Below are 12703 nucleotides of genomic sequence, written 5' to 3' on the forward strand. Positions count from 1 at the left end.
TGTCCTGAAGCCAATCCTGTCTTGTCTTGGCTGTGTGCTTAGGGTCGTTGTCCTATTGGAAGGTGAACCTTCGGGATGAAAAACATCCCCACAGTATGATGCTGCCACCACCATGCTTCATCGTAAGGATGGTGCCAGGTTTCCTCCAGAGGTGACGCTTGGCATTCAGGTCAAAGAGTTGGATCTTGGTTTCATCAGACCAGAGAATCTTGTTTCTTAGGGTCTGAGAGTCTTTAGGTGCCTTTTGGCAAACTCCAAGCGGGCTGCCATGTGTCTTTTATTAAGGAGTGCTTCCGTCTGGCCACTCTTCCATAAAGGCCTAAAGGTTCCACAGAGGAACTCTAGTGCTCTGTCAGAGTGAACATCAGGTTATTGGTCACCTCCCTGACCAAGGCCCTTACTCCCGATTGCTCAGTTTGGTCGTGCGGCTAGCTGTAGGAAGAGTCTTGGTGGTTCCACACTTCTTCCATTTAAGAATGATGGAGGCCACTGTGTTCTTGGGGACCTTCAATGCTGCAGAAATGTTTTGGTACCCTTACCCAGATCTGTCCCTCGACACAATCCTGTCTCGGAGCTCTACGGACAATTCCTTCGACCTCATAGCTTGGTTTTTGCTCTGACATGCACTGTCAACTGTGGGACCTTATATAGACAGGTGTGTGCTTTTCCAAATCATGTCCAATCAATTGAATTTACCATAGGTGGACTCCAATCAAGTTGTAGAAACATCTCAAGGAGGATCAATGGAAACAGGATGCACCTGAGTCTCATAGCGAAGAGTCTGAATACTTATGTAAATAAGGTATTTCTGTTATATTTAATACATTTGCAAAAATGTCTAAAAAACGTTTTTTACTTCATCATTATGCGGTATAGTGTGTAGATTGCGGTATAGTGTGTAGATAAAATGTTTGTTTTTTTAAATCCATTTTAGAATAAGGCTGTAACGTAACAAAATATGGAAAAAGTCAAAGGGTCTGAATACTTTCCAAAGGCACTATATGTACAAAAGTATGTGGACACCCCTTCAAATTAGTGGATTTGGCTATTTCAGCCACACTATTGATGACAGGTGTATAAAATCGAGCACACAGCCATGCAAACTCCATAGACAAACATTGGCAGTAGAATAGCCTTACTGAAGAGCTCAGTGACTTACAACGTGGCACCGTCATAGTGCCACCTTACCAACAAGTCAGTTCGTAAAATGTCTGCCCTGCTCGAGCTGCCCCGGTCAACTGTAAGTGCTGTTATTGTGATGTGGAAACGTCCATGAGCAACAACTGCTCAGCCACGAAGTATTAGGCCACACAAGCTCACAGAACGGGACCACTGACTGCTGAAGCACGTAGCATGTAAAAATAGTTGCAAAACTGCCTCTGGAAGCAACGTCACCACAATAACTTTTTGTCGGAAGCTTCATGAATTGGGTTTCCATGGCCGAGCAGCCGAACACAAGCCTAAGATAACCATGCACAATGCCAAGCGTCGGCTGGAGTGGTGTAAATCTCTCTGGAGTGATGAATCACGCTTCACCATCTGGCAGTCTGATGGATGAATCTTAGTTTAACGGATGCCAGGAGAACGCTACCTGCAGCAATGCATAGTGCCAACTGTAAAGTTTGGTGGAGGAGGAATAATGGTCTGGGGCTGTTTTTCATGGTTCTGGCCCCTTAGATCCATTGAAGGGAAATCTTAACTCTATAGACAATTTTGTGCTTCCAACTTTGTGGCAACAGTTTGGGGAATGCCCTTTCCTGTTTCAGCATGACAATGCCCCTGTGTACAAAGCGAGGTTCATACAAAAATGTTATTTTCGAGATCGGTGTGTAAGAACTTGACTGGCCTGCACAGAGCCCTGACCTCAACCCCATCAAACACCTTTGGGATGAATTGAATCGCTGACTGCGAGCCAGGCCTAGTCGTCCAACATTAGTGCCCGACCTGCTCTTGTGGCTGAATGGAAGAAAGTCCCCTCAACAATGTTCCAACATCTAGTGGAAAGCCTTCCCAGAAGACTGGAGGCTGTTATAGCAGCAAAGGGGGAAACAACTCCATATTCAAGCCCATGATTTTGTAATGAGATGTTCGACAAGCAGGTATCCTCCCACTTTTGGTCATGTAGTGTACCACGGCTAAGGGCTGTGTCCAGGCACCCTCTTAGGTTTCGTGCCTAAGAATGTGGTATATTGGCCATATACCACACCCCTTCGGGCCTTGTTGCTTAAGCACTGGACATTCCCTCCCAGCTAGGGTGTTTGGAGTAGCACTAGACTGTTCCCTTCCCTCCCAGCTAGGGTGTTTGGAGTAGCACTAGACTGTTCCATTCCCTCCCAGCTAGGGTGTTTGGAGTAGCACTAGACTGTTCCATTCCCTCCCAGCTAGGGTGTTTGGAGTAGCACTAGACTGTTCCATTCCCTCCCAGCTAGGGTGTTTGGAGTAGCACTAGACTGTTCCGTTCCCTCCCAGCTAGGGTGTTTGGAGTAGCACTAGACTGTTCCATTCCCTCCCAGCTAGGGTGTTTGGAGTAGCACTAGACTGTTCCATTCCCTCTCAGCTAGGGTGTTTGGAGTAGCACTAGACTGTTCCATTCCCTCCCAGCTAGGGTGTTTTGAGTAGCACTAGACTGTTCCATTCCCTCCCAGCTAGGGTGTTTGGAGTAGCACTAGACTATTCCATTCCCTCCCAGCTGTATGGGGGTTGGAGTAGCACTAGACTGTTCCATTCCCTCCCAGCTGTATGGGGGTTGGAGTAGCACTAGACTGTTCCATTCCCTCCCAGCTGTATGGGTGTTGGAGTAGCACTGTGGAGAAGCATACTACTGGCAGACTCTTCACCAATGTGAAATAATTCATCAGCCTCCTTCTTGTGGCATTCTGTTGTGTACCAGTTGATACATTAAATAGGAAGTCATGTGTTTCCCATGTTACAATCTTATGATTCCTTGGTTTTGCTAATAATATGTTTCTCCAGCTCCAGGCTCCAGTGAGAATGCAGAGGAGCGTGTGTTTCGGGAGCGCATGCGGCCAAGGAAGAGGCAGGGTGCCGTACGAAGGAGGGTCCATCAGGTCAACGGACACAAGTTCATGGCCACATACCTACGACAGCCTACCTACTGCTCCCACTGCAGAGACTTTATATGGTGAGAGACACACACACACCTACCTACGTCAGCTTATAGAGACTTTATATGCGTGGTCATGGACAGTCGGTGCTCTTGTCTGTCAGTGTTGCCATGGAGACAGTGGGAAAAGCCCCTAGGCTAGCCATTACAGTGTGACAGTGGAAGCTTTATCCTGGAGAGTCCAGCTGGTTCTCTGTTCCCCGATGGCACCAAGCTACATGCACCAAGCTACATGCACCAAGCTACATGCACCAAGCTACATGCACCAAGCTACATGCACCAAGCACGCATCTGTAGTACAAGCTGACAATTCCTGCTTCCCAGGGCTTATGACCTAACAAATCACTGTAGTGCACACAGAGTCCGAGTGTCTTAAAGCTGTGAGAAGAGTCTGATCTGAACTGGGAACAGTGCCTGCCTACAGGTTGATGTTACTTTAAACAGTATCTCATTGATACAACAGGAGTCTTGATGGCAGTGCACAATAGTCTTTCTCTCACTGACAAGTGCCTCCAGTTCTCTGATGAACTTTGAAACACAGAGTGTCGCTGTGAAAAGGTCCCTAACTGACTGCAGGATACTGTCACAATTTCAGATGCTCCCATTTCCACCTGAGACTTACTCCACACCAGTGTGTCGTCAGTGTGTATGTTCATGTAAAAGCTCTAGTCTTATTTTAGGCGAACTGTGTTTCCATCAGGAGTGTGACACAAAAGACGTGTGAAGAGCAGAATCAACAACCTCTGCATCATCAAGACAGTTGCTTTGTGAGAAGGTGTTTGCCGTGGAAGTTGTTAACCCATGTTCACAGTTAGCCATTTTTCTGTAAATGCCAGCTAAAAAGACCCAGTTTCCAGGGCCTTGGCCCCAAGTCAGAGCAGGTCAGCTGAGGCCATTGCCCAGTGAGACACTGGAGATGGTCCATGGAGGTGGAAACAAAAAAGTCTGAGCCTTTTTGGTAAAACACTGAGGTAAGTCTCAGGTGGAAATTGGCCATAAGTGTAACAGGGGGGTAATGGTGTGATGTGGCTCCCTGACAGAGGTGATAAAGAGTGTTAGCACACAGCTGTGGCTATTTCAGGCCCAGCCTCTCCATCTTCCCTCCACCCCCTCCTCCCCCTCTCACACCCCGACTCAGCCATAAAATATGGCTACATTGCCACAGTGACAGCTCTGCTAAAGGTGGCAGAACACACTGCTCTGGCTCGGGAACCTGACATGTAGCACCTAGCAATGTACCTGATTAACTTATTAAATTAGACTGAGAGGCACAGTCTGTAAGAATTCCTGCTGTTCAATGGTTCAATTTCAATTAAAGTCGCACTCCAGTCTGCATGTATCACCTGATTTACTTAGCAAAAGGCACACCTCAATTGGTGGTCCAGGTATCCTCATGACATGGCACTAGTGGGGGGGTGGGCCTTTCCTCTTTTGTTCTCTATAGAGCCCCACATTGGAGGTGTCATAATACCCATCAAATCTAATGGTCAAACATGGAAATGGTTCCTATCGTTTTTCCATCATTCCTTTTATTTTAGAAACACTTCAAATAAGGGCTGGGTTTTGTGTAGTCTTACCCTGGCATGATGTTTTGATAACCGTGTAAATCTCTCTCGGACAAGGTGACTTTTATCAATATATTCGGCTCTATTTACTCTCAGATTCGAAAATGCTAATTAGCATCAACGTAGACATCATGCAAGACTACAAATCCCTGCAATCTCCTGCACATCGTCTCTAGCTGACACCTTTGCTAACAGGTATTGTGTCAATTTAAAGGGTGCCCAAGACAGTTTACAGAATTGTCAATGTAAAATAAATGTAGTCAATTTATTTAATACTAAATGTACCTAGCTTTAGACAGTTAATCCAGAGATTCTTACCTTTGCCTCGATTCGGCAGTCTCGTCCAAATCATCATGGCATTTGTAGTTCTTTATGATAGCCACATTAGCAACTAATTACCATTTAATTTTGGGGGTGTAAATACAGGTGAATATATTGATTGAAGTAGTACATGGTTAAAGTTGTACATGGTTATCAAATGCCTACACGAAATACAGCCATTATTTTAAGTGTTTCTAAAAATCCCTTATGGGAAAAATGAATGGTGGACAAACGATTGGAACCAGTTCCTTGTTTGACCGCTAGGTTTAATGGGTATTATGACTCATATTGTGGTACTCTATTGTTTCTCCATTGTTCCCCCAAGCAAGGGGGGAGGCCGATGACATCAGAGGGCACCATTGACCAACTCCCTGAATGGCCGACTACATGAAGTTTGCACTTCTGCCTAAAAAACGAAATTCTGGTCAAAACATATTTTTTTACCTTCAAGTGTTGTCCACATTACTGTATTTATACGTGGGGTATTGTTTTTCAACAGGAAAAGGGAAAAATAGCTTTAATTACAGTTTACTTGAAGCACAGTCAGGCTGTTGAAATTACAGATTGTGCCTTCAATCAGAAACATGAAAAAAAAGTATGTGAATGTGACAAAGTTGTGAGGGTCTTCAAATATAGCAAGGAGTTTGAAACGTTTTAAATTGGGTCAGGAAATATTTATTTTGGATGCAAACATATGCACTTCATTCTAAGCAACACCTTACAATTCCACTGATCTAATATAATAATGTTCCATTTTGAATCTGACTCTATGTTGCATTGAGTGAAATGTCAGTGAGACTATGTATCTATCTCAACAGGGGTGTGATCGGGAAACAGGGCTACCAGTGTCAAGGTGATATAGCTACTTTCTCTCTCCTTACTGGCACTTTCTCTGTGTGACATCTATCTGCACACCAATATGTATTCCTATCACTCTATACGTAATAGGGCCTTTGGGGATTAGTCAACTAACGTGTTGAAATGGAAGTGAATGACTGAGTTGTCTGGTGTCTCCTAGTGTGCACGTGTGTAGTCCATAAGCGCTGCCACGAGCTCATCATCACAAAGTGTGCTGGGATGAAGAAAGACAAGGAGGACACTACACCAGAGGAGGTAGGCATCTCTCCACATATTAGTTATTATGAGGTGAATCAATCTAGGGGTGTGACTGTGTTATTATCAGTGTTCTTTGTCTCCCCCTGCAGGTTGGATCCCAGCGGTTCAGTGTTAATATGCCTCATAAGTTTGGTATTCACAACTTCAAAGTCCTAACCTTCTGTGACCACTGTGGATCACTATTGTGGGGACTGCTCAGACAAGGGCTGCAATGCAAAGGTATGCCAGCACACAAGCACACACACAGGCATACGCACAAACACACACACACACACACACACACACACACACACACACACACACACACACACACACACACACACAGATACACACACACACACACACACACACACACACACACACACACACTGACATATATAAACAAATGCACTACAACTCACTACTAATCACGGACATTGAAACTATAGTGGTGTGCAATAACATTATGTGCAACGCTCAGGGACCTTGGACATTAAGGGGATGTGTAAGATTGAGTATAGGATATGCATGTGTATATGTATGTATATTTATATATACGGTTTATTCAGAAAGTATTCAGACCCCTTGACTTTTCCCACATTGTGTTATGTTACAGCCTTACTCTATAATGAATTCATTTTTTTTACCTCATCAGTCTACACACAATACCACATAATGACAAAGGTAAAACAGGTTTTTACATTTTTTGCAAATGTATATAAAAAATAAAAAAATGGAAATATCACATTTACATAAGTATTCAGACCCAATACTCTGTACTTTGTTGAAGCACCTTTGGCAGCGATTACAGCCTCGAGTCTTCTTGGGTATGACGCTACAGGCTTGGCACACCTATATTTGGGGAGTTTCTCCCATTTTCCTCTGCAGATCCTCTCAAGCTCTGTCAGGATGGAAGGTAAGCATCACTGCACAGCTATTTTCAGGTATCCAGAGATCGGGTTTGAGATCAAGTTTGTTCGGGTTCAAGTCCGGGCTCTGGCTGAGCTACTCAAGGACATTCAGAGACTTGTCCCGAAGCCTCTCCTGCGTTGTCTTGGCTGTGTGCTTTGGGTCGTTATCCTGTTGGAAGGTGAACGTTCGCCCAAGTCTGAGGTCCTGAGTGCTCTGGAGCAGGTTTTCAACAAGGATCTCTCTGTACTTTGCTCCGTTCATCTTTCACTCGATCCTGACTAGTTTCCCAGTCCCTGCCGCAAAGAAATATCCCCACAGCATGATGCTGCCACCACCATGCTTCACCATAGGGTTGGTGCTAGGTTTCCTCCAGACGTGAGGCCAAGGACTTCAATCTTGGTTTCATCAGCCCTGAGAATCTTATTTCTCATGGTCTGAGAATCTTTTAGGTGCCTAGGTTTCCTCCAAGCGGGCTGTCATGTACCTTTTACTGAGGAGTGGCTTCCGTCTGGCCACTCTACCATAAAGGCCTGATTGGTGGAGTGCTGCAGAGATGGTTGCCCTTCTGGAAGGTTCTCCCATCTCCACAGAGGAATTCTAGAGCTCTTTCAGAGTGACCATCGGGTTCTTGGTCACCTCCCTGACCAAGGCCCTTCTCCCCCGATTGCTCAGTTTGGCAGAGCAGAGTCTTGGTGGTTCCAAACTTCTTCCATTTAAGAATGATGGAGGCCACTGTGTTCTTGGGTACCTTCAATGCTGTAGAAATGTTTTGGTACCCTTTTCCAGGTCTGTGCCTCAACACAATCCTGTCTCAGAACTCTATGGACAATTCCTTCGACCTCATGGCTTGGTGTTTGCTCGGACATGCACTGTCAACTGTGGGACGTTATATAGACAGATATGTGCATTTCCAAATCATGTCCAATCAACTGAATTTACCACAAGTGGACTCCAATCAAGTTGAAGAAACATCTCATGCTCATTTCTATTTTAGAATAAGGCTGTAAAATAACAAAATGTGGAAAAAGTCAAGGGGTCTGAATATTTTCCGAATGCACTTTATGTATATACAGTGGGGCAAAAAAATATTTAGTCAGCCACCAATTGTGTAAGTTCTCCCACTTAAAAATATGAGAGAGGCCTGTAATTTTCATCATAGGTACACTTCAACTATGACAGACAAAATGAGGAAAAAAATCCAGAAAATCACATTGTAGGATTTTTAATGAATTTATTTGCAAATGATGGTGGAAAATAAGTATTTGGTCAATAACAAAAGTTTATCTCAATACTTTGTTATATACCCTTTGTTGGCAATGACAGAGGTCAAACGTTTTCTGTAAGTCTTCACAAGGTTTTCACACACTGTTGCTGGTATTTTGGCCCATTCCTCCATGCAGATCTCCTCTAGAGCAGTGATGTTTTGGGGCTGTTGCTGGGCAACACGGACTTTCAACTCCCTCCAAATATTTTCTATGGGGTTGAGATCTGGGGTTGACTCCAGGACCTTGAAATGCTTCTTACGAAGCCACTCCTTCGTTGCCCGGGCGGTGTGTTTGGGATCATTGTCATGCTGAAAGACCCAGCCACATTTCATCTTCAATGCCCTTGCTGATGGAAGGAGGTTTTCACTCAAAATCTCACGATACATGGCCCATTCATTCTTTCCTTTACACGGATCAGTCATCCTGGTCCCTTAGTGGTGTTCTTTGGATGCAACTCAGCATTCTTTGTCCTCCAAACACGACGAGTTGGGTTTTTACCAAAAAGTTATATTTTGGTTTCATCTGACCATATGACATTCTTCCAATCTTCTTCTGGATCATCCAAATGCTCTCTAGCAAACTTTAGACGGGCCTGGACATGTACTGGCTTAAGCAGGGGGACACGTCTGGCTCTGCAGGATTTGAGACCCTGGCGGCGTAGTGTGTTACTGATGGTAGGCTTTGTTACTTTGGTCCCAGCTCTCTGCAGGTCATTCACTAGGTCCCCCCGTGTGGTTCTGGAACTTTTGCTCACCGTTCTTGTGATCATTTTGACCCCACGGGGTGAGATCTTGCGTGGAGCCCCAGATCGAGGGAGATTATCAGTGGTCTTGTATGTCTTCCATTTCCTAATAATTGCTCCCACAGTAGATTTCTTCAAACCAAGCTGCTTACCTATTGCAGATTCAGTCTTCCCAGCCTGGTGCAGGTCTACAATTTTGTTTCTGGTGTCCTTTGACAGCTCTTTGGTCTTGGCCATAGTGGAGTTTGGAGTGTGACTGTTTGAGGTTGTAGACAGGTGTCTTTTATACTGATAACAAGTTCAATCAGGTGCCATTAATACAGGTAACGAGTGGAGGACAGAGGAGCCGCTTAAAGAAGAAGTTACAGGTCTGTGAGAGCCAGAAATCTCTCTTGTTTGTTGGTGACCAAATACTTATTTTCCACCATAATTTGCAAATAAATTCATAAATTCAGTATTTTTTTCTCTCATTTTGTCTGTCATAGTTGAAGTGTACCTATGATGAAAATTACAGGCCTCTCTCATCTTTTTAAGTGGGAAAACTTGCACAATTGGTGGCTGACTAAATACTTTTTTGCCCCACTGTATATAGATATATATATATATATATATGACTTAAAAAATATATGGGGGATTGGAAATGATGCAGACAATTACATTGATGGAAGCTACAATCTATCTGCAATATGAAAGCTGATCTACCCCCCACCAACAACAACAGAAAATTATAATAAAAAAAGATTGAGTATAGGAGGGACAGCTATGTAATGTGGAAGGAAGGGGTAAGAGTCCTTAAACTGTCATTCTTGTTTTGTTTTTTCATGAATGTGTATGTTTGATGTTATGTCTGGTCTTTGCCATGTCTTTCACATTTCACAGTAAATGTTGTTGTACGTAAAGTAAATATCTGTGAAGATCAGACAATAAAGAATTCTAATCTAACATAGTAAATTCTCACAACATGTGTTACTTGTCAAGACGATTGTGATGCACTCCAATAGCAAGGATTCTCTCTGTCTGTAAGGTGAATGTACATGTGGTGTAACTATGGTCTGTCTCAGTCTGTAAGGTGAATGTGCATGTGATGTAACCATTGTCTGTCTCAGTCTGTAAGGTGAATGTGCATGTGATGTAACCATTGTCTGTCTCAGTCTGTAAGGTGAATGTACATGTGGTGTAACGATGGTCTGTCTCAGTCTGTAAGGTGAATGTGCATGTGGTGTAACCATTGTCTGTCTCAGTCTGTAAGGTGAATGTACATGTGGTGTAACGATGGTCTGTCTCTGTCTGTAAGGTGAATGTGCATGTGATGTAACCATGGTCTTTCTCTCAGTCTGTAAGGTGAATGTACACAGACGCTGTGAAAGTAACGTGGCTCCTAACTGTGGGGTGGACGCGAGGGGCATCGCCAAGGTTCTGTCTGACCTGGGGGTCACACCAGACAAGATCTCCAGCAGTGCCCAGAGGAGGAAAAAGGTCAGAGAAACCGCCATGAGCAAGGGACACTTCCAGGGTCAGGGGGAACTGCCAGGGTTAGGGGGCACTGCCAGGGGCATGGGGCAGGGGAGAGGGGTAAGGAGCATGGGGCAGGGGCGAGAGAAAGGGGTATGGGCAAGGAGCAGGGGTTTGGGGCAGGGGCAAAGGGTAGGGGTATGTTTATGGGCAAGGAACAGGGGTATGGGTAGGGGTATGGGCGAGGAGCAGGGGTATGGGTAGGGGCAGGGGGTGATCAGGGCAATAATTGATGAGAATTCAGATTCAGAAAATGTTTATGTCCTCAATGAGGCAATTCATTTTGCAGCAGTCACAATACATCAGAGGTGGGACCATGTCAATATTATTTGAGTCATAAGGTCCAAGTCTCAAGTCGAGTCCCAAGTCAAACGGGTCGAGTCTTGAGTCAATACCAAGTTGTGCATTCTAAGAGTCAAGTCAAGTGGAGTCGAGTCACCAGTTTTTCCAAGTCAAGTAAAACAAATCTATACATGCAATGACTTGTTCAACTACAAATCGAGACCTAGGGACTATAAGGTTCTATCTGACATTTTAGTCAGAAATGAGTTAGTCACATGTAATAGATCTTTAGATGGTTCTTCATATGTTTGTAAAGTTATATTATTTTTAAAGTCAATTTTCTGTGAAAAAAAATTTACAACTAGAAAGTTCTATCTGCATAAATCCATTTGAAATTGGTGCTATAAGGGTCTATCTGCAATCCAATCACAAGCCTGAGCAAATATAGACGGACCAATCAGAACACATCTTTGCCATCTCCCTCTAAGTATGGTCTAGGCCAGTCTAGCCAGCAATAATGGCATGCAAGCAATAACAAAAAAAGTAAATGATGTCACATCGCTGTTCAGTGATGACAGTAATTTATCTAAAGATCATAATGCATTTCTTAATGTATTTCATGATGTATTCTGACTCTATCTTGGTAAAATAGTGTTATTCTATCATTTCTGTATTCAAATAGCTACAGTCTTCTTAAGATCTGAACATGCCTAATTCAGAAGTGATAGAGTCTTATGGCCGAACTGTATCTGCTATTGCACCCACTTAAAAATGTTTTTACAAATGTCTCAGGATTTGGATACTCTGTACTTTAGGTACCTTTAAGATGAGGACCTTAATGGGTTTTGAAAAAATAATACACTACAAAACAGTTCTGAGATCTGGAGGTTACAGGATCATACAGCCTACCCTACTGGTATGCAGCGGGGGTTTACAGGATCATATGGCCTACCCTACCAGTATGCAGCGGTGGTTACAGGATCATACAGCCTACCCTACTGGTATGCAGCGGGGGTTTACAGGATCATACAGCCTACCCTACCAGTATGCAGCGGTGGTTACAGGATCATACAGCCTACCCTACTGGTATGCAGCGGGGGTTTACAGGATCATACAGCCTACCCTACCAGTATGCAGCGGTGGTTACAGGATCATACAGCCTACCCTACTGGTATGCAGCGGGGGTTTACAGGATCATACAGCCTACCCTACCAGTATGCAGCGGTGGTTACAGGATCATACAGCCTACCCTACTGGTATGCAGCGGGGGTTACAGGATCATATGGCCTACCCTACTGGTATGCAGCGGGGGTTACAGGATCATACAGCCTACCCTACCGGTATGCAGCGGGGGTTTACAGGATCATACAGCCTACCCTACCAGTATGCAGCGGTGGTTACAGGATCATACAGCCTACCCTACTGGTATGCAGCGGGGGTTACAGGATCATATGGCCTACCCTACTGGTATGCAGCGGGGGTTACAGGATCATACGGCCTACCCTACCGGTATGCAGCGGGGGTTACAGGATCATATGGCCTACCCTACCAGTATGCAGCGGGGGTTACAGGATCATATGGCCTACCCTACCGGTATGCAGCGGGGGTTACAGGATCATATGGCCTACCCTACCGGTATGCAGCGGGGGTTAAAGGATCATATGGCCTACCCTACCAGTATGCAGCGGGGGTTACAGGATCATATGGCCTACACTACCGGTATGCAGCGGGGGTTACAGGATCATACGGCCTACACTACCGGTATGCAGAGGGGGTTACAGGATCATACGGCCTACCCTACCGGTATGCAGCGGGGGTTACAGGATCATACGGCCTACCCTACCGGTATGCAGCGGGGGTTACAGGATCATACGGCCTATTCTAC

General features: G+C 44.7%; 1 protein-coding gene and 1 long non-coding RNA gene across 3 annotated transcripts in view; both read left to right on the top strand.

The window, feature by feature from the left end:
• The window catches only part of LOC149974574 (uncharacterized), a 423285-nt gene that overhangs the window by 163188 nt on the left and 247394 nt on the right, over positions 1 to 12703 (top strand). The gene's annotated exons all lie outside the window — the stretch shown is intronic.
• Positions 1 to 12703, top strand: part of LOC110499309 (protein kinase C epsilon type) — a 158732-nt gene that overhangs the window by 84841 nt on the left and 61188 nt on the right. For both annotated transcript variants that reach the window (XR_016489481.1, XM_090212943.1), the window contains exons 3-7: positions 2974 to 3142; positions 5829 to 5863; positions 6029 to 6123; positions 6216 to 6345; positions 10358 to 10500. Coding sequence is in view for 1 of the 2 variants with exons in the window: in XM_090212943.1 (XP_090069069.1) it covers positions 2974 to 3142; positions 5829 to 5863; positions 6029 to 6123; positions 6216 to 6345; positions 10358 to 10500 (572 nt within the window). In the remaining variant the exon portion in view is untranslated. The remainder of the gene's footprint in view (positions 1 to 2973; positions 3143 to 5828; positions 5864 to 6028; positions 6124 to 6215; positions 6346 to 10357; positions 10501 to 12703) is intronic.

Source organism: Oncorhynchus mykiss, chromosome 20 (genome assembly GCF_057628025.1).
Source record: "Oncorhynchus mykiss isolate SJ-2025 chromosome 20, ASM5762802v1, whole genome shotgun sequence".
In the NCBI taxonomy this organism is placed as follows: Eukaryota; Metazoa; Chordata; class Actinopteri; order Salmoniformes; family Salmonidae; genus Oncorhynchus; species Oncorhynchus mykiss.